Below are 23,420 nucleotides of genomic sequence, written 5' to 3'. Positions count from 1 at the left end.
AACAAAAGGAAATAATTACAATTAAAAATATGCCAATTTCTTGAAACGATAGTATAAGATATAAGTATAATTAATTTTTCTACGGAAAATGGAAAAAGAAGTAATGTAGAGTTTGAAAAAAATCAATAGCTCGATTAAATGAACTGATGGCAAGACAAGACATCAAAGCAATAAAGCATAAACGTTACGTTACGTTAAACATTTCTTCGAAAATGCGAAAACCATCTACAAGTATAGACAAACATTCTATGTATCTAAATATGTTAATTTAACAAGTAACGCACTATTCATATTTTATAATAAATACATAATTCTGAAAATTATAGAGCTTCCCATGTAGACTTTGCTTGCATCGTTGAAATGGTATTTAAATTCGAAGATATTAAAAATCAATATTGACAGTTTTAATAGCTAATTTAATGTCAAATCTGACAGTACTACTTATTTGCTCTATATGCAGTAATTTTTTTAATCACTAAACATATCTGATAACTGTAAGATACGTTTCATTTTAAAAACATAACATGATATTATAAAAATGCAGAGATACATATAAATAGGTATGTAAATAAAGAAGGTGGTCTTAACAACAAAATGCAATGCAATGCAGAATATGTAATTGCCAAATTATAATGACATCTGTGATAAAGAAAAACAGTGAAGTCATTGTATATTTTTAAACATTATGATTTTCAGCAATGTATTACTAAACTTTAGTTATTTGAATTTAACAGTATTGATAATATCGCACACCAGTTCGTATATTTGTCTATTAAATAGGCAAATTATCTATACTTTAAATATTGATAGCAAAATCATTAAGGGTAGAGAGCCTAAATATTGGTGCAAACAGAGATACGCACCGATTTTCTCTATCATTCAATTCTATCATATTTGCCATATTTTGCTAATATCAAATAGTCCCAAACTTAACATAGCTGCTTTGTAGCTGCTAATAACTACACCTTACGATACAATTTTATAAAACGGGGGTACTAGTGTTAGGACTCTCATATACGAGGAGGGTTGCAGTTTCCTTACGATTATATTTACCCTTGCCCTTGTCACACACAGAGACGCCTATAGAGGGAGCCGAACCGGGCAATCACCCGGGGCCTTGCGCTTACAGAGGTCCCGCGCGGTGCCTTAAAGAACCTTTGAACATTTTTTACAATCTTACTAACGAAACTGTTAAAACCGCGGAATATTTTTTTACTCCTCTCGGGCCTCGCGTGGTTTGTTTTTTTTTTGCCTGATGTTTCGCGTCGTTTAGTGCCGCCACTGCTCACTCACTGCTCATTTTTTAAAGTATGCCTAATATGATTCTCTATATATGTTAAAACAGTACATTAACCTACAAATAAACATTTTGAATCCCTCATTAATTTAGTTTATTGACTCACAAAATGTTTAACGTAAAGTATATAAATAAAACACATCAGAGATTAGGTACTTATATAACGATGATATCGTTTATTGATTGCAGGTAATGTAATCTATAAAATATTTGTCCAATACAAAAAATTTTGCTCATTTAGATAAAGAATTGCATTTCATAAGAAAATGCAGATTGTAGGCGATTGCGCTGTTTTATTCTCTTTTGATATAATAATATTACTCCACAGTCAAATACATAGTCCTGATCGCAGAGCATGGGCGTCATGAGCTTTCAACTCAGAGGAGACTAAATCTCAAATTATGATCTAGGGGGATGGCAAAGCCGAAATTTTTATATGGGTAATCCCTTTAATTGAACACAAATACTTTCAAAATGTACATTTAGCGAGTTCTTGAGTGGAGATAATGACTCGGCAAACCTAGTGTAGGACGCCTTCCAGCTAGGTGGAGCGACGATCTGTTAGAGGTCCCTGGTAAGAACTGGATGCGACAGGCCGAAGACAGGGTAAAATGGCGCATATTGGAGGAGGCCTATGTCCAGCAGTGGACAAAAATATAGACTAATGATAGTGATGATGATGATGGCATTCAAAATTATGCACTTTCTATATTAAGTAGTCTATCATTATTAATACGTTCTGTAGGCAAAGTCACAACTCAAAATTGGGAAAATTCTAAAGTTAAATGTCCTTATCACAATAGAATGCCCCATCTAGAGTCTATGCATAGGTAATCATAATAAAAAGTAACCCAAAACATGACGCATCTATGCATGATCTGTCAGGCAAATATTCATTCGCAAAATATTTTGTTCGTATCCTGAAGGGTAAAATGGTACCTCTAAAAGTCTTACTCATACCAGTAAATATCCTGCTTATTGTGATAAATAATATATGGCTTTGTCTATATCCATTTGTAGGTGATGACGGCAAGAAATCTTATCTAATCAATACGTCGAACTTTCCAGCGATATGATATGGCACAAATGATACAAATATACGAACTACAACTAAAGTGAAGTGTGAAGCTTCGCTGATACCTCAGTGCTAATTTATTTTCTTTTGTTTGACATATAATTAATATTCAATCAAAATGGCTGGTAAGTAGTTTTATTTTTTATATAGTATGACTTATAAAATGGTGTGAGCTACATATATAACGAAAAATATATTATGTTGTTCCTTCACTCAATGAATTATGAAAATGTTTTAATATTATTATTGGTATATGTATAAACTAACTGCGCAGCATAAGAATCATTGAAATATACAAATTTATATTTCGCGGATTTATTATTACAGCAAAAAAAAGCTTTATTCAAGAAAGATCTTAAAACGAGACACATTAAAGGCTTTTTACTCAAATATTTAATGACTCCTGAACTCCTTTTTCAGGTCCTCCACCACCTCCAGGCTCGTACCCGTACGGCTACCCGCCACCGCCCGGCTCGTTCGCCTACGTGCCGGCTCCCGTGATGATGCCTATGTACCCGCCGCCCCCCATGGAGCCTGTCCCGCCGCCGCCTCAGCCCACCTACGTCACCAATTACATCTACCAGCAACCACCACCAAACCCCGCCGTGCCAGAGACTGAGCCGGTAAAATTTGTTGACTGTAAGTATATTCTGATTTTATTGAGTTCATGAGACCATGGTTTTTTTTATTGCTGCTTGAATGACGAGACGAGCTTGCCGTTCGCCTGATGGAATGCGATACGACCGCACATAAATAGCAGAAACACCATCCAACACCTTGAATTACAAAGTATTGTTTGGTATTCCATTGCGCTCGTTATCCTGAGACGTGAGATGTTAAGTCTTATTATGTCCAGTTACACTGGCTACAATGTCCTTCAAACCGGAACCCAACATTAATTTCCACACTGCTGCTTGGCCGTCGAAATAGACATTGTGGTGTGTACCTACCCAGGCGGACTCATCTACATCACTGAATATGTTTTTCTACATCACTGAATATCTTTTTTTTACCAAAATGAATAATATATTACCATTACCACCTACAATAAATATGCACCGTTATAAATGCATTATAACAAAGAAGTAATAATATGTATATTGAACACTGGGACCCAAAGTAAAATCTTACTTCTGTTATAGGTATCAACAACGTCCGTACAAGTTTTTTACAGTAGGTTATATTGCATACAGAAAAACTTGATATGTAGTTTTCTATCTAATACAAACATAAGTAAATAAAGGATGTGGTTTGCATCACTTTAAATGAGATCATTAAGGTAGCATACAGCTAATACAGGTCATCGACTCTAGTTAACTGTAAGAAGGACGTGCATTTGTCCTTATGCAGTAGTCAGATTATCATGTATTTGTGTAAACTATAGATTTATATATTTTTTATTTATGTATATGGAAGCATATTCTAGGTATATATAGATGAATAGCATAAAAATAGAGCACCCAAGGATATCATTATCAAGCACTTTAAGTAACCTGTTAATTTTGCAATTAATGTCCTTGCTTTATTTACGAAGCAAAACCCCATTCAACTAAATCATGATTCAACTATATTCTTGTTCTGGATAGAGAAACTACCTTTTCTATGCACGCGTACATTCTTACTTATAAAAATTCGCAAAGCTATGCGTAGTTGAAACACAAATTTCCTCGATCAGCTGTAAGTCAAAACCCGCCATCTTGCCTCTTAATAAGGTTTAAACTGGAAAACCGATGATGTTTTTGACAGCTATTTAAGCAATTCTTAAGCACCTCTTAACGCTAAAACAAGTTTGTAAGTAAAACTGATCATTTACTAACAATAACTTTCATTATTAGCTGCGGACTTGATCGACTGGGTATCAACGAACGCGATAAATGCTTCAACGCTGAGTCACAAAGCCTTTGTTGGCGGCAAAGAAGGATGGGACGGAAGCCCGTTGTGGGTGATCAGGGCCTATCACAACGGTGAATTCATTCCAGGAAAACTGGCCATCAAACATAGATCTGCTTACGTACCTCACGCAGGAAAAGAAGTGCCAGTTCACAACTTCGAGGTAAATAAAGTTAATATTCGTTTCCTTGTAAATATTTAATACAAAGTAAGAAAAACATTTACTACAATAGTCGTAAAAACTAATTCAGACCTAGATAGTTAACGCATAAACCTTTATAATAGATTTAGATTTCATACCCAGAACCCGAGTTTTAAATAAGCACTTTTAAGCTACTTTTTTCCTTGTTATTATGCACTACGGGATATTTGTTTCGAAATTAGAGCTAATATACGGGTAAAGTTGGAAGTACATGTTTTTAAAATATTCTTGTAGGTACTTTCTATATTCCTATGATCGATTCGAATCATGGCTTAACTTTGTTAAAGGAACTTCATTCTTATTTTTTAGATAATGAGTAATATATATATATATATATATATATATATATATATATATATATATATATATATATATATATATAAATGAATCCTTATTTCCCTTAGTCACGCCATCACGCGTGAACGTCAGGACCGATTTCACTATTTTTTTTGTTGTGTTTGTTATTGTCAGGAGAAGCATCTTATGAAAGAAAAAAATCAAAAAATTGCGCGAAAATTAGAAAATTTAAGAAAACTTAACGAAAATATTAATTTTATACAACTGTCAATTCTTTGAAATAACTGTCAGCGATTGACAGAATGTGCGCTGCAAATTCATAGTTAAGACGGAACAACGTCTGTCGGGTCAGCTAATGTATAATAAAATGCATTATTTCCAGGTGCTCTGCGCTCCTGCACACTTGCTACGCTGGATACCAGGATCCCACGGTCAGGTTCCTGTAGGCGCTATCCCGGCTGGCAACACTCATACCGGCGAACCCCTATACATCGCCCGAGCTAGACAAGATAAATCGATCACACCTGGCAAGGTACATTTATTTAAGTTATATTACAATGAAATAATTTTGACTTAGGATTTGTATGTAGCATGAGCTCACTGTGTGTTTAGTGAGAGTCAGTTTTATTTACACGCATTCAAACCCTTGTCTTTGGAAAGCATGTTTAAAAAGGCAGTTAGAGTTCACTTAAAAAAATAAATAAAACGAGATCTAACACTCAAAAGTAAGAATCACAATTGGTGTAATAAGTAAAACAATAGTCATTCCCGAAACATGACGCACTTATTTGATTCCTATACATTAGCTGAATATTACTTTACCTCTCCTGTATACAGTATACACCTACATGTATGTTGTGTATAGAAGAGGCTGCTGCTCAGAATAATTTTCTTTGCTGTAAATTAATATACGTATGCTGTTATTTCCAGGTGCATCCTAGTCATGGCTGTTGCTACATTTCGTTCGGTGGTAAAGAAATTGCGCACAAAAATTACGAAGTTCTTTGTAAAATCGATCCCTAAACGCATTCTTTTTCAATGACAATTGTTTATCGGAGGTAGTTATCAACTGATATTTTTAAATCCAGTAAGTCCATCATACCGATAGCGCGTATCTACAAAAAGATGTTTATTAAATTGTAAACCGGTACATTATCCTGATAATTGTATACACCATTTTATAAACATAAGAATTGTAACTTGTTATTTACAAAACCTATCAAATAAAAATTCAAGATCTATGTAATATGTGTAATTATTTTTGCAATTCATTTCTTTATTAGTTCTTCAATGAATACATATGACTCATATTATATACTATGTAGGACATATTATACGGATAATTTTAAGATAAACACCAACAATACTTATCTTTATCTACTGTTATCAACGTTTAAATTATTTCAACATAATTAGATATTGCACTATAAAGACGATAAATATTATAATTTTATGCACGCTTTAATATTTAGAACACAGTTTCTGCAAAGTATTCTTTCCCATATAATATGTCATGCGTTTACGACTCACTAGCAGCGTATGCAGAGTACTAGTATTGCCATTAAACCCAATGTTCAATTTGTCTGTTAAATGCAAAAGTTACTGACTTCATTAATATTACAGCTATATAATCTAGTTAATAATAATATTTTGCTTTTATTTAAGTACCAAACTAAACTGGATGTAACACGTAATATTAAGACTTACGGTAAATTTTACTGAATATGTTAAACAAGCTTCAATTTGCTTTTACTTCCTTTTTATAAACTTATAAGTGAGCAATTTGCTTGCCGGCTTTGTCGTACACCTGTTGAAAATCAGTAGAATTATCAATTAATGATCCAGGAAAATACGTTTTATGATATAAGGCAAAGACTTAAGACCGTTCCTTTCTCAGAAAGTCAACGCGGGTATATCCCCTCAACATTTTTCCTGCCTTTACGCTATCTAACGACGAAAGTATTGTCCCTCTCTATACATTGATAATTTGTAATAAAATTACCTCGATTACTATTACAGAGTTATATAACACATAAACATTAACCACTAAAAGGGGCTCAAAAGTGGCCAAGGACGACCGATCTCTATGTCCATGACGGAAGCGAGATTTACAAGACTATCTCGGAGAACTGTGACCATGTCGGATATGAACTATCATTATACCCAATAATCTTAAGGTTTTTAGAATAAGTAATAAGTAGATCTAAAGCCATAAAAACGTTGTGCATCCTGTGATTGTAGAAAAATCAATGTAAGCGATAGCCATGCTTATGTATTTCGAACCATTAGTGAAAATATATTTCTTTCTTATCATAAAGAGGTGTAACTGATCTCTATGCGTAATCTCGTTTCTACTTCCTCCTTATCAGAACGCCGTTTTTCGATTTATCAACATAATAGTTACATATTTTGTGAAACCGCCAACACATTTTATTTAAATTTGTAGTGGTAGATCTACATGGTACGCATCACACAACTTTCAAACGGATCTTTAATCTAGCCAATGCAATGTTTACGTGTCACTATACATGTAGCCAAAAGGCGCTCGTACTTTCATAAATAAAGTTGGCTATATAAGGCACGTAAGAGCTCATCAAAGGGCAGAGGCACGACTAGACAGTACCCAGTCTTAGTTCGAGTTAAATATGCCTTTCCAGTTTCTACAGTCGTCGTGGCCGAAATCAGCCAGGAAGACATCATCATCATTAATTCAAAACATTGACCATCTAAGAGGCGCCACGTCAGGCTCACTAAACACTTGGGTATAAACTTTTCTTTCCTTATGAAATCAGTTACTACCCACTTCTTGACTGCTAAATATACATGATCCTTCAATGTAAAGAGAGAACTGGTATAATCGGATATGGGTTGTATAATAAGGCAATTTGAAACACTCGCTGACGGGTTTGATAACTGGCGGATTAAACGTGTTTAAAAAGGGGAAGCCGTCAGGAAAGCAACTAGTCATAAACACTGATCCACATCGTTTCAAAGAAATGCTTAGAAACTTACGTCGATTTTGTATTAGTGTGGGTTAAGGGTTAACGAATAAAGTAAATTGACGTCTATTATAGCAATGCCATAAACATCTTGATATCATTATATAAAAGTGTACGACTACTTCTCTAAAATAACTCATTTAATACTAAATACGGACATGTCTGAGGTATAATAGTCATCCTTCTATCAAACTGCGAGGATAAGAGCATGTCTCCTGGATATCTAAGGTAGTGCGAATTCTCGACCTTCAAAATTCTGATTGTAATTGTATAAACGTCAAAGGTCATAATATTACAAAATAAATAAAACTCGATTTCAATAAATAAGTCGTATAATATATGAAAGCACTATCATCTACCAACACCTTCTCCGTAGTTGGAAGGACTGTGTTCTACGATCATCACCGGCTGAGGCGGGGGGCCGAAGTTTGTTTCCGCGTGCTCCACCACTTGCACAGGTTGTGTCGAATCACCACAGCAGCAAGAACAGCAGATGCCCATCGTTTATTCTAAAAGAAACAAAATAATAAGTGATAGTAATGGAACACCTGCTTTGAATTTACTTTTGTTTATTGCATAAATAAACTACAACTGTGCTGGTACCACCAGGCAGGAAGTAACAACTATGACGTCACCTTTCATATGCTCGATGATATTGCCCAAGACCAAAAAATCCCGTATCTTTTTCCAAAAGTTCAACAGTGCCCCAAGAAAACCTATGCCATCCAGAGAATGACGGTGACGAATTACTGTACCGCCACAACTATAGAGGAAATAAAATAATTTAACACGTTTTATCTTTAACTACGTAATAGATAAGTGCACTAACCAATGCTAACTATACTGCAACAAGGTCACCTTTAAAAAGTGATAAAGTTATTAAGAAGAAATTATTTAATATCTATCTGATCATCAAAGACAAACAAGAAAATACTTATTAGTAGGTACACTATTACATAAACAATACTTACATGTGTTTATCAGCGTTTTTGGAAAAAATATGGCTAGCACATTACAACATCAACATATGACTAGGTATAAGCTGATTTATTATTTGAGTTTTGTTGTCGATATATCCATTCCTATCGCTAACCAATGATAAGCATGCACCTATATTATCATTATGAATCAACAAAGGGCTTGTACACAATGCGAGGATGTATCAAATTTTGGAAAACAAGTATCAAATTTTATTTATTTATTTATTTTATGTTCATTTTCTATAATACATAAATGTATAAAGGCGGACTTAATGCCGAAGGCATTCTCTATCAGTCAACCTTTGTATGCAAGAGCAGTCGAACCTTTGCTGTGAATGCAAAACGATTCGTGGTCGTCCTAATATCGAGTGGGAGTGCATTCAAGAGAAGAGATGGATTGAATGCAAAAAACTGAAGTTTAAATTTTTCACACCCCACACGGCGGGAGGCGCAGGTTAATCATCAGCCGCTTTCTGTTTCTCATTTGGCTGTAGAATAATCGGTTTGCTCCTGATCTCGTTCGGCGCTTTCTTTCTGCGACATCATATGTTCGCAGAAGTATACACTGAGAGCTACGACCTCCATCTACCGACAATAGTAGCTACCACGATCGGTAGAGAGAGGTCTCTACTAATTACTGATTAGAGAACGTTGCGAGAATTCTTCGTTCTAAACTAGGTTCTCCTTGAACTTTCCTATGTCAAACATCACATGCCTGCCTGGCGTCGACCCTGGAAAATTGCATCATGTAAAACAATAATTATAAAAGTACGTAGTATACTACATACTCTACTGATTCTAAAAGTACGTTGTAGTATACTGCGTACTTTTGCAATAAATACATGAGAGTAGATTTGTTATACCAAGACTACTTATTTATTGTGCCACTTGCTCTGCACATAATATTTATAATTAAATCGTCGTCTTCCGAGGCAATCATTTGATGTATTTTAATTTGACTACTTACACTGCATTAGATAGTAGATACTGAAATCACTTTTCTGTGCTATATATAATAATAAAAGGATCAATTATTACAAATTAGAAAACTAATATTTTTGGTGTAACACTTCCACAGGTTCGAAAATAATATTCTGCCTAAATATAATTTATTTTAGTCTCAATTATATTTATTGTTGTATACGGGTGTAAGAGAAGCCTTAGTATTTTCCTGGTAAGATAATAATAAAATATATCACTCGCAATTCTACTAATCATACTTCTGAGTATTGATGTACCTAGAAATTAAGGATAAAAACCCAAACGATACAGATAAAAATTTTGTGGATCTAATTACAAAATTTATAAGGAATATAATTGATCATGCCATTAAGGGATTAAAGAAAATCTGTTTGGTCCAATGTCTTATTATAACGACGTTACAACCTGAGAAGCAATGTTTACGTGGCGTACCTATACATTATGATTATAATATGTAGGTACAAATTTAATTTCCAAGTACATAATATCACGGTAATTTAAGTATGGAAAATCATTATATACTTACATGCTTTAAAAGACATATTATAATAGTATATTTGTAACAATTATTTTTCCTTTTACAACCAAATATTTTTAATCTGAAGATGGCGCCAGCGATCTCAATGCATGTGTACTCAACGTCCTTATAACTTGTAAGTATTTCACTACATGAGCAAACACACGATCGTTGCAACTTCAGAGCGAACTAATCGTGGAAAGCTGTACCAAATTACCTGCTTTATTTTTAAAGTGTGTTATGTAACGACAATGTCCTTGGTGACATATGAACTATCCCTTTTTTTATTTATTTAACATTGTCCCACAGACCTGCTAAGTGCTACAGCTCCTGTCACCCTTTGATTTTTTAAATGCCGGGCAGCATAAAGCCAGTAATTTTTATGGCTTTAGATTTAATCCGTACCAACTAAATGGAGACTCATCTGTATTCATTACTCTCCAGAGCAGCTCCGAAAATTTATATTTTTAGGTTAGTAAATGTTTTTTTTTATTCTATTGTGTTTATCACTTAAATCATACTATCCAGTTACAGGCGAACGACAAGTAACATTAAGTATGTGCAATTGTACACATCGCACATCATTTATACTGAATAGAATAATTAGATATAAATATGGCATATTAGAAGGGATTAAAGGCATAACAATTCAACATAGTCTTAGTCATATCGTGAAACTCTTCATGTATTAAATAAATATTCTTTTTTTTTGTTTTCACGTGGTTGTTGCCTTCAAAACCGGTCGTGATTAACATAACCGGCATTATCACTTTTACAAGGGGGAGTGAGTTTGTATTTCGTCAGTTTTCCTTGCTAATTTCATATATTTTTCCCAAAGTAAAGGCAAATGCTGCCTGTTCTGTACAGACATTAGCTATAATCTGTTATTTATTAGCATCTACTACTGAGGGAGTATAGGTCTTAGTAGAGCACGATATCTACTGCGGGATGGCAGCATATCTCCATAATTCTTATGTAGAATTCTTATTTCTAAAGTGTGTAGGTTTTCTCGTGAAGTTTTCCTTTACCTTAAAGCGTACAATAACTGATGCGCCGTTATTTTTTCCAAAATAATTACAGACAGTGCTGCAGTACCAATAGAAAATTGACGATAAATCCCTATTGTACTTAAAAAAGATGTACCTACACAATTAATTTTAACATACATTATACACTCTTTCTATAATCAGTGAGTTGAGGCGCTGCCTATTTCCAAATTGTATGTTAATCTTTTACAGGTTCAAATAATTTATTCAATTTCATTTCAAGCAATATAAGGTATCTACTAACTAATATCCATATATATGTAATTTCTTTTTGTATCTATGTGTATATTAAATATTGCCAAAAAAAAGTTATCTGTTTGCTCAATGTTATATATTGTTAGTTATTTTATGCTATAGTATAAAATATTAATTTTTTAAATACTTTAGTACATGGAATTTTCAATCCCTTTTATTACCCGATAATGACCGCCCGTTTCGTTCCTTGTTATCTAAATCCATCCAAAGGTTGTCTGGAAGAAATCGCCGATTGCGATAAGACCACCATTTGTACTTCCTATTTGTTTACATTTTCTATTATGTGTATACTTTTCTATAAGACTTGATATATTTTCTATAAGACTTTATGTACAATAAAGAGTTTAAATAAATAATAAAAAGTAAGCTAGGGACAGATGGACACACGGAGAGACGTGTCACATACGTGTTCTGTGGGGAGGAGTTTAACTTTGTAAGCCTGGTTATAACAAGCTGAGATAGACAAAGCCTACGCAAACGATCTTGTGGGAACAACTAATTTCCAAAAAAAAAATACAAATAGAAGAAATATTATGAGGACGACCATTAGTGTTTAAGTCTTATTATTATTAGGAAGTTATATTGTAAAGTTTACTATAATATTGTTCTAGATAGACTGTTTCGGTGATATAGTTGTATTACGGTACTGTAGTGCTGAGGTTTCAGGTGCAATTCCCGTGTTGGGCAGTAATATTGGGTTTTTGTAATCAATATCAGTCCGGAGTCTGGAATTTGTACCCGATATGGCGATAGACTCGCTCCCTATCACATCATCACCAACACATACGGCAAAAAGTGGATGCATCAATTGCGTCTCTGCCTACCCCTTCGGGGATAAAGGGCGTGAGTGTGTATGTATAATAAAATATTTACCATGCGTTTCTACTAGTTTTAAAATTTAAGTCATACAGCGAACCTTACAATTAGGGTTGCCACCCGTATATAGGATTGAAAGTTATTTCTTTTAACTCATCCCTATACTTTGTGTGAACAATAAAGTACGCGAAAATATTATATTATTCTTTATTTAGTATGATTTGGTTTCTCTGGCATGGTTCGTAAGATTTTTTGCATAAAATGCCAGCATGTAATGGTGACTGCAGCCTGATCATTTTTAATTGTATACATTATTTTCATTTTTATTGTCGATTTCCACCACGTCGCACAGTGGACGGAAAAACGGGGCTCCCTTTCATAGGAATTTTGAAAAAAAAAATTGCAATTTTCCTTAAATCTAAGTATGTGGTATTGTTACTATCATCTTAACATTTAATATTATTATAATTTTATCGGTTTTTTTGGTCCCAATAAATAAAAAAATGCACTTTGCAGGTTTTAAATGTATGAAAACGGGTTTTGTTTTCGTCATAACTTTTTATATTAAGATGTAAAGCTGAAACTTTCAGGTATTGTAACTTAGATCCTACCTAAGCTATATGACGTATGACCTTGACCCCAACCGTGCCCGTTTAGAAGATATGAGGTCAATAAAAATGCATGTTTAGCCCATATTCTGATCAAGGCTAATGTGCCTTAAATAAATTAGTTTCTTGAATTTGTCTATGCAGTAATATTATATGATAACAAAAGACCCCACACCACTTATGGTCTTGACCTTAAAGAACCAGGTTCCAAAGATATGAATTAATTAAAAGTGCACATTTTGACCATGTTGTCACAGGACCGTAAATTCATTAAACAACTCACTGTCTAAAATTACTTATCCTGGTATTATTATACATTATCTAAAGACTCAATATGATTTTTGACCTTGACCTTGAAGTACCCCGTTAATAACGGAAGCTCTGCTATCAGATAATGACTTCGACACTTTAGCTTATGCGTTGGCCAAAAAAGCAGGCGAAAATGAAAAACTGACCGACTTTGCTGAATTATTAAAGCACCATTAATTAAACATCCGCAAGATGCTCCAATGCTACGAGCCAGTCTGAATGCAAATCAGTGAGCTTGCTCTGCTGACAAATAATTGGGTATCGCAACGTCTTTAAAATTATCTAAATGGCAATATAAAACATTAAGAAAAGAAATGAAAAATATGGGATGTCATGTTTTCCCTTCATATGAATTAATACAGAATGAGAAGCAATAGTGCAATAGTGCTATATAGAAAAACAAGATATGGTGATTACTGAATCAGAAGTAAAACTTCAACTTCAATCTCTTATGGATATCACTGTTAAAAGAATATTCAAAACATTGGAAACTGACTCTACGGGCTCCAATTTAATTCTTACCAGTAAATGGGGATTCGATGGTGCATTTGGACACAGCAATTTTAAACAAAAAATGGACGGTGATGATTCCAGCATTTTTATGTGTTCAGTTGTTCCGTTGAAACTGGCAAGAGATTACACTGATGAAGTAGTATGGGATAATCCGAAAGCAGATTCAACATTTTACTGTCGGCCAATTTATTTTAAATTTGCTAAAGAAAATGATTTAGATATTAAGGAGGAAATGGCTTCAGTAGAAAGGGAAATTGCTGCTCTACAGCCAATTAGAGTTGAACATGTAAGCGTCAACCACAAATTACATATGACCATGATTAACGGCAAGATAATCTCACATCTCTCAGATACATACATCTACAGCGACATGTGATATTTGCAAAGCAAAACCTAAGGATATGAATAATATCGACATGTTTTCGCAAAGAAGTTTTTCTGTGGATATGCTTAAGTTTGACTTGTCTTCTCTACATACACGTATAAGATGCATGGAATGCATATTGCACATAGCTTACCGCCTTGATTTGAAGAAATGGCAAGGTAAAGGAGATGATCTCAAACAACAATTGGCGAATAAAAAAAAAGCAATCCAAGATCAATTTCGAGATGAACTTGGACTTCTCATAAATGTTGTAAAGCAAGGTACAGGAACCACCAATGATGGAAATACAGCTAGAAGATTTTTTGCTGATCCTGAAACCACAGCACGGATCACAGGAGTAGATGCAGAATTAATTAAACGCTTTCAAGTCATCCTTCAAGTAATTTCATGTGGAGAATTTGTTGATGTTGAAAAATTTCGACAATATTCTACTACAACCGCTCATAAATATGTCGAGCTGTATGCATGATATCATATGCCATCTAGTGTGCATAAATTACTTATACATGGTGCAGACATAATTGAGCATAATAACTTCATTCCAATAGGCAAACTCTCCGAGGAGGTATCCGAAGCGCGAAACAAAGATTTTAAATATTTCAGAACTTTTCACTCACGGAAAAACAGTAGAATTGCAACGAATGAGGACATTATCCATAATTTATTGATTTCATCTGACCCATATCTCTCTAGTTTTAGACCAAGAATAAGTCAAATTCGTAATCAACCACTTTTAGAAGAAGCCAAATTATTATTAGTGTCACCCTTTAGTGCAAATTAGGAAATTATGTTAACAGACATCATCTATTATCATTTTTTTTTTCAAATAGTTAGATCCATCATTTATTTATAGTTATAAACAAAATACAAAATTTTACTTTTCTTCGATAGTGTATTTTTTTTCAACAAATATTATCTGTTTCTTCATTCTTGAGATGAATTTGCAAAGTTCTTTTCTTGTCTAAAGAAACTTTGTCCCAAATAGGGTACCGGACTCATTTTTGTTCTTAACAATTATCAAATATTTACATAATATAAATCATAACACCAAAGAAATTATTAAAATCCAGTGAAAAATCAACAAGTTATAAGCATTTGAATTTCGGTGGAAAGGGTAATTAACAAGAAACAGAAAAGAGACAAAATATCCACATGTGACGTCATCGGGAATTACGACGCGTGCGAAAGAAAGAGATGAAGCGATATCCCCACATCGCGCCCACTTATGCATATTACAATATTTTAAATATGAATTACTCGCTCATTTTTTAACCAATTTTTATGCTGTTTTCGCAGAAGTGCTTCTTTTTCGTATTTAAAGCCATTACACATAGAATAATGTACAAAATCAAGCATAGGCCGGTCCCCTATTTAATGATTTTAGCCTAAGTAGTTTAAAAAGGCGATGTATTTATCAGCCAGTGACTCAGTTCTCTAATTTTCATACTTCTTGGGTTGAGTCATTAGGAATTAAGGTCAAAGGTCATATCAAGTATTTACTAATTAAGTATAATACTGTGTCTCAAATCTAGTACGAGACACAGTATTGTTTGAAGTTCATAATCTCGGGTGGTGATATAGACTAAAGATTTTTTGATTTATTCATCCTTTATACGGGGTCTCTTCAAGGTCAAGGTCAAAAGTCACATGGGGTCTTCAGTTAATGTATTACAATACCAGAACAATCAATTTAAGACAATAATTTGTTTAATGTATTTAGGTATGTCCGTGTAACAATGTGGTCAAAATGTGCACTTTTAATTAATTCATATCTTTGGAACCTGGTTCTTTAAGGTCAAGACCATAAGTGGTGTGGGGTCTTTTGTTATCATATAATATTACTGCATAGACAAATTCAAGAAACTAATTTATTTAAGGCACATTAGCCTTGATCAGAATATGGGCTAAACATGCATTTTTATTGACCTCATATCTTCTAAACGGGCACGGTTGGGGTCAAGGTCATACGTCATATATAGCTTAGGTAGGATCTAAGTTACAATACCTGAAAGTTTCAGCTTTACATCTTAATATAAAAAAGTTATGACGAAAACAAAACCCGTTTTCATACATTTAAAACCTGCAAAGGGCATTTTTTTATTTATTGAGACCAAAAAAACCGATAAAATTATAATAATATTAAATGTTAAGATGATAGTAACAATACCACATACTTAGATTTAAGGAAAATTGCAATTTTTTTTTTCAAAATTCCTATGAAAGGGAGCCCCGTTTTTCCGTCCACTGTGCGTCGGTATTTACAGAGAGAGTTTAAATTTTGTGATGAAAAATTACCAAATAGCGAGAAGTAAGAAATAATCGTTTTTGAATCTGATAATTTGATTTGTCAAAGTAATGAAAAATGTCTTTTTAAGGAAAGTAATAAAGTAAATTCATTTTTACTTTATTTTTTCCCTTTAATTTGCAAATATGCTTTATTCGCCAAAAATAGGTGACAACTCTAGTTACAATAATATATGACAAATCGTCTGATAGGGTACATAGAAATTGATTATAAGTAATACCTTAAATATGTACTTAAGATTGATATAATAGTTCGGGGAAAAAGTCTATTCGCATCTAGTATGTATAAAGTTATTATAAAAACTCTTTAGCTGGACTATTTAAATATTACATTTAAATTAAATGTACATTTAAAAAAAGAACAAATTAGTAAAATGTTTTCAGCATTTTTCATTTATTTTCCTTTCTGTCAAAATGAGTTAATCTAATGAAGAAATACAGGTACGTTTAAAAATGTTATTATTAAAAAGAAAAATATACAGCACAAACCGCAAAAAAACATTAGGACATTTTTGGACCTCATGCAGTGACAGTAAGAAGGGCACAAAGTTGGTTTAAGTGTTATCAATCTGGGAATTTTAATGCTAAAGATACATCTCGCTCTGGTCTCCCTGTCACGGATAAAATGGACGCCATTTATGGAAAAGAGGATCACGTACGACAAGAACGTACGAAAAGGTCGAGGTAAAGGTCGGCCAGGCTTTACAGACTGTAGCAAAACATGTGTTAACTCACAATAAGGTGATGTTGTGTGTATGGTAGGATTGGAAGGGCTTTGTTCGTTATGAAATTTTACCGCCGGGCAGAACCATCGATTCGGATCTCAACTGCCAACAATTAATGAGATTAAAGCACGAAATTTTAGATAAAGCGGCCGGAATTGTTCAATAGAAAGAGTCTGATCTTTTATTACGATAACGCTAAACCACACACATAGTACGACACTTAGCAAAAATTTTGAGATTTTGGCTAGGGGTGTTAATGCACCAACCATATAGCCCTGACTTTGCCCTTTCAGATTTTCATCGGTTCTGGTCTCTTTAGAATTCTTTAGACAATATCAGGTTAACATCAAGAGACGACTACCAAAACTACGTGGCGTGATTTTTTAATCAGAAGTCTGCAAATTTCTAAATCATGGCTCATGGAACAAATACATATTGTAATTAAATGTAAATAAACTTTGAAAAAATAAGTTTTGTGTCTACATATTATTATAAAATACGAAGAAACTTTTTTCCCAAGTTAATGTGAAGAGCATAACCGATTCTTCGCATGGGCATTAATTATATTTTAAAACAATACAAGAAAGAGAAAATATGTAGGTACGATGACGCATAAATATTAGTCATGCTCGCGATAATCTTTTATACCTTACCTATTACCTAAATTGTATTTTAATGACATATAAATTCATGTTAATTTTCTTCACCACAATATTAATATACCTACATACTAAGTATAACATGTATCAAATGTAAAAGCTAAAAAAAACTGCCTTGGTATCATAATGTAATTTACACGGCAACCTACGTACAAATTGAACTGATGGGACAAAATGTAGAGTAACTTCCTAGCTTTTCTAGGCCAGGCTTTGCAGATATGTAATAATTTCTTATGTTTACTCGAATGTCAGAAACAAACATCGTTAGACATCGAAATAAAAAAATCGGATTTTAATTTTCTTTTCCAATATTTTTTCTTTTATAGTCACATAAAATATTATAATTCCTTGATCATTATCACAAAAAATTGATAAATAGGGGCTATAGTATAAAACTTCATATTATATATCGCATGAGGGTTCATGTAAATTTTCGTGCCACATTATTAATATTCAAGTTTACACACAGATACAATAATAATAATTATAATATTATATATTACCTTAGGACTTAAGGTATAGATGGGCGAGTGGATAACCTTATGGTTAAATAAATATTTACATTTTTAAATAAAACACTTAAACATGCTGGTGAAATACTTACGGCTAATTTGAACATTTCCCACTTAAAGATCAAATACCGCTAAAATTCAATACAACCACAAAACACCTATCTTAAATTTTTACGGACGTGTCACGTGCTGTAACCTTCAACCGAACAAAATGGCGGAACAACATTATTTAGCTAAAATATATAATCTATTCATTTGCCATTATTTTTAATTGGTTATATTTTCTGTAAAAAAAATGTGTGAGAGGATTTTTAAAACAGCCGTGGTAATTTAAATGTCTATGTACTGTATCTTGTCTTTTAAAGTCGCTATTTGTTCAATTTGTTTAGCTGTCCTGGCCTCTACAGCATAACTCGGTCTGGTGGATGGCCGTTTTGGCGCTGATCAAAAAATGAAGTCATGGACGCCTTAAGCAATTATTACCCAACAATGAGCATTGCCGAGTTCAATGGCGTTTCGAATTGATAAAATATATCTACCATAATTGCCATTAACAAATCGCGTTTTATTTTAATCGTACGATATTTATAATGTTATTTTTATAATAAATATGTTTACGGGATAGACGGCTATAAACAGATTAATAATGACAAAATGATGTATTAAACAACATACTTATTTACAATGTAATTAAAAAAGAATAATACATAATATTATATTACCCAGCTCCTGTTTTTTATGGAGACTTTAAAGTTTTTATTATAAGGCAGATAACAGCGTAGGCTTATATAATTGAACATTGTATGATGATTCATTAATGACACATTTTTATACTCACACTATCAGTGACATGATATCAATAAAGCCGACATAAAATAAACCGATTGATTATTATTTTTTTAAAATATCTACCTGAAAACTATTTATACTAAGAGGAATCAATAAACAATTTATTACATATCAGTTTATTAAAAAATATATTATTTATAAATTATTCTGGTAGAATAACTTACATAACATTTTACAACTTGTTTATTGTTTTATTTTACCTTTATCATGTTGAAAGACAAATATTAAATTATATTAAACATAAAATAAATATTTATATACATAATACTAGCAAGTAAATAGAATGGTATCTATTATGTAGATAACTAATAAAACAAATGGCGTAAATTATACTAATAAATTAAACAATAAAATCATACAGTAGACACCTTGCCAGTAATAATTTTAATTACTTACTGCTTAACCTAATGTTTTGCCACTTTTCTACTTAAATTAGGTTTTTTGGGAAAAGCTGAAAAGCCTTGAAATTATCAAAAGACTGACTAATAAGGTTTATCGGAAAAGCAGTAAATATATTATATATACATATATATCTTTACTACAGCTACGATATTATATTTATATTATGCATTATAAAACAGTAAATAATTATCTCTTTTTCACATTTCCTTAATTGATGCTACATCGTTGTTACATAAGCGACACGAAAATGATATATTTAAATGTACTATTTATATGGTGGTGGAGGTTGGTTAATGATGACAGGGGCGGGTGCAGGTTGTGGAGGGTGATGATGGTGAACCACCGTCGTCTGAGTTGGAGGGTCAGCGCAGCAATCACAGCACAGGCACGGGATGCAGCAGCAACAGCAAGGGCGGCATGAGATGTTGCAACCCATCCTGAAACACTAGAAACAATATTTTTTCAAGCAGGTTTAACGACTCGTTCTTCAATGTGATTCTGAATGCGTGTCACTTAGGAACGATAATAGTGAGTTTGAACGGTGGCTTCGTCCCAAATTTATAATGATAGAAAATCTTCGGAGTAGTATAAAAGTTATTATATACAGCAAGATACTTAATATAGGTTAGTAAAATATATAAAAATAGCAATAGAACCCGAAACAGAATAATATCATTAGAAATAATATTAATGTTATCATACTTCAAAAATATCATAATATATTATACAAGTAAGTACCTATTATTCGTTGAACCACAAATTATAAAGTGAAACATTACAATAACACCATAAATGAAACTGTCAAAAATTGAAGGACTCGGCTCTAGTCTATACGAATCATTCCACGTTTTTAAACAATTTTATAAATAAAACATGAAATTATCACTCCTAGAGTCATATTTTAAAAACTACTGTAACGCGTGTTGGCTTAATAAAATATACGGAATAATTAAAATAAAAATAATTAGGATATACAGTAGTAAGTATATACTTACTATAAACAAGTTACAAAACAAAAATCGGTCGTCCATTAAGTATCTACTCACCTTTATACTAAACAATTAAAATCTCATCGCATCATATGTTGATTTGATGGGTACCCTGGGTAGCCGGGTTGTTGATGTGGGTATCCGGGGTAACCGGGATAACCTCCGGGATGGCCTCCGTCGGGCGGCGGTGGGTATGGATAACCTTGTGGCGGCGGCGGCGGCTGTTCTATAACTACTGGTGGATGGTGCACGTGAATGGTCTGTGGCGGCTGTTGCTGCTGCTGACCACACGCGTTGGGGCACAAGCAAGGTATGAGACAGCAAGCGCTCAGTGCTAAACAGCACGGGTTCACACAAGTGTCGCAGTCGCCGCAGTCGAATGACAAACACAGCCCCATTCTCGCTTTTCTCTGTATATCAACTAAAATCGATAAAACGTATGTAAGTTATACCTGTAGCCTATCTTAAAATAAATAAGACACTACTGTCCAAAATTCGGCTCTAAATATTATGATGAATAAGTGCTTGAATCGTGTTGACTCGTATTCAAAATGGTGGAATGTTATCACTTGCCTGTTATCACTGCTGACAAACTTTATCTATTGATAAAGTGATACTGTGCATGTATTAATGCCTTTGGTACTGTATCTATATTATTTTATTTCATATTTTAATTTTACGCAACGCCATTAAAAGTCATTAGAATAATTCGATATTAAAATTTGTTTCTCTTGATAAGATTGGGATTTAATAGTATTAAAATAAAGTGAAGTTCCATTAGTAAACCGGGACTGAAGAAAATAAATATTAAATAAAGTTAAATCACACACAGCAAACGGCGTCAACTGCACACATTATCAAAAAGCGCACACCAAATTTAACGTTCACATCTAGTAATTGTACATATTGTACACATTTTTGTACATTGAGATCATTGTAAACAATAGGTACTGTTTTAAATGGCAGGATAAAATTAACATTTGAGTAGATAAGTATGTCTATCTATATCAGAGTTTAAACAAACCCGTATTCAAAACTTATTATCTGTTAAAAATTGGTATCACACAAACAACGATATTAAGATTAGATTCCCATATTATAGTTTAATAAATTAGTAAATATAAATAAAAAAATGCATGTGGTCATTTTGCATTAGATTTCTAAAGCCGTATTTTTGAGGTAATTTTTAATAAATAAAAAAAAAATAACTCTAATTGATATTTAATATTTAAATACCAATTAATCGAGCACAACTTTTAGTTTACTTAAATTTTTCCTTGACATTTATTCCTATTATGTTATAATATACTAGATTTTTTAAAATCTAATGTACTTAGAAAGCAAGAAAGTAAGTTCCTTGCATTCATTTAAATGTTTATACGTTTAACCTTGCTTTCTAAGGCTTTATAAAGGATTATTCACACTTTACTTACGTTTCACAATAGATTTACACTCACAATTATTAATGATTACAAAGAACTTGTTAACTTTACAACGACGTGCAAGTAGTACCTCTATCAAATGATTATGAACCTTCTGTTATTTTCCTTAAAGCGGCTTACTCACGATATTTACGTACTTTAACTGTAGAATTCATATTGAATTATTCAGTAGATATTTGTGATCACGATATATTACGTGTAAAACCGTAGGTTCGTTTTAAAATTTAATTTGTTACTGAGGAATACCCGTCTCACTAATGTTATGAACTACTCGGGGCCTGTGGGCAATAAACAGTTATAATTTACACGCAAAGTGATACATATCACATTAAAAATAAAGTTGCCTGCCCACATCTATAAATTTTAATTATTATTACCATTAGTGTAACTAACATAGGACATTGTAATTGTTTTCTGAATTATGACATCAATATCAGTGAAACCATATTCAATAAGTGCTGTATTAACTATTTTTAACCAAAAATAAAAAGTATGCACAATACAGATCTTAACAACAATCATCCAATGTTCACTACTTACAATTTATAAATGATTATTTACTTCAGTCTGCTAATTCAAATATAACTAGCCTAAACCTATGCATGTGCCGCAAAAAAACAACCAGATTATTCACATCCTAAAATATTTTCGCCTTCATGATAATACAAGCTATTGTAGAGTCACACAAACCCATGCGTCACATGACTTATTCATTATTATTTAAATTAATGGACGACCGACAATGCATTAGTTAATGTAAGCCAATGTTAGTTACTGACACCTGTTTAATTAGTGAGTTAAAAGTTTCAAAACAATTATATACTTACTTGAAATTTGCCAAGAATCTTATATGATTTATAGCATCCAAAATATGAGTTATATACAATTACACTAGCATGTAGTTTCAACAAAACATCGTAAGAAAAGTGACGAAACTGAATGAATCAATTGGTTAGTTTGTTGTGGTTTGTCACGCTGCCCCGCTGTGGAAAACTGCGATGACGCGAACGCCAGCGCACTGCTTACACGGCGGAAGACGCTGTCCTACTTCAACATGAAGCGTTAAAAATATGTTGGAGCAAGAAAAAATATGATTACAATAAAGGCACGTCACTGTGGAAAATGAAAAGAGTAAGGCATCCTTTATTTCATCAATTTTACACTAGCGAACCATTTTCAATGGCAAAAACAAAATAGATTAGTAGAGACTGCGCTCTGAGCTTAATTTTAAATTTTGAATACGAGTATGTGTTTAATTGTTGTTGTTTTTTTTTAATATATAGTGGAAAGATTGAAAAATCTGTAGAAATTATATTGATTTTACCGCCAGTTATCACCGATTTTACATGGTTTCAAAAATACCTTAAT

At 33.0% G+C, this 23,420-nt stretch overlaps 1 protein-coding gene and 2 long non-coding RNA genes across 6 annotated transcripts; 1 reads left to right on the top strand and 2 right to left on the bottom strand.

The window, feature by feature from the left end:
- Positions 1-2,345: 2,345 nt before the first annotated feature.
- Positions 2,346-6,007, top strand: LOC115445287 (proline-rich protein 12). Its single transcript, XM_030171509.2, has 5 exons — positions 2,346-2,497; positions 2,793-3,011; positions 4,208-4,425; positions 5,144-5,293; positions 5,692-6,007. The coding sequence occupies exons 1-5, from the start codon at positions 2,491-2,493 to the stop codon at positions 5,782-5,784; spliced, it is 687 nt and encodes a 228-aa protein (XP_030027369.2). The 5' UTR covers positions 2,346-2,490; the 3' UTR covers positions 5,785-6,007.
- A 2,067-nt stretch (positions 6,008-8,074) lies between these two features.
- Positions 8,075-10,815, bottom strand: LOC115445270. 4 transcript variants are annotated; one of them, XR_005112698.1, is made up of 3 exons: positions 10,456-10,815; positions 8,732-9,471; positions 8,075-8,269 (listed from the first exon to the last, which is right to left on the bottom strand). It is a non-coding gene; the product is annotated as an uncharacterized LOC115445270 (long non-coding RNA). The 4 variants fall into 4 exon arrangements; XR_005112699.1 differs by having other exon boundaries at positions 10,550-10,815; XR_003938809.2 differs by having other exon boundaries at positions 10,248-10,814.
- A 7,157-nt stretch (positions 10,816-17,972) lies between these two features.
- On the bottom strand, positions 17,973-23,163 carry LOC115445280. The gene is made up of 2 exons (XR_003938811.2): positions 22,880-23,163; positions 17,973-20,066 (listed from the first exon to the last, which is right to left on the bottom strand). It is a non-coding gene; the product is annotated as an uncharacterized LOC115445280 (long non-coding RNA).
- Between the last annotated feature and the right edge of the window lie 257 nt (positions 23,164-23,420).

The sequence above is a fragment of the Manduca sexta genome, chromosome 21 (genome assembly GCF_014839805.1).
Source record: "Manduca sexta isolate Smith_Timp_Sample1 chromosome 21, JHU_Msex_v1.0, whole genome shotgun sequence".
Lineage (NCBI taxonomy): Eukaryota > Metazoa > Arthropoda > Insecta > Lepidoptera > Sphingidae > Manduca > Manduca sexta.
The sequence above is the reverse complement of the archived record's forward strand: the minus strand, read 5'-3'. Positions and strand labels throughout refer to the sequence as shown.

What these genes read in the sequence shown, in the direction of transcription:
- LOC115445287 (XM_030171509.2), top strand. An exon ending in TGCCAGTTCACAACTTCGAG is followed by an intron (nt 4,426 to 5,143) that starts GTAAATAAAGTT and finishes CATTATTTCCAG; the next exon opens with GTGCTCTGCGCTCCTGCACA. An exon ending in AATCGATCACACCTGGCAAG is followed by an intron (nt 5,294 to 5,691) that starts GTACATTTATTT and finishes TGTTATTTCCAG; the next exon opens with GTGCATCCTAGTCATGGCTG.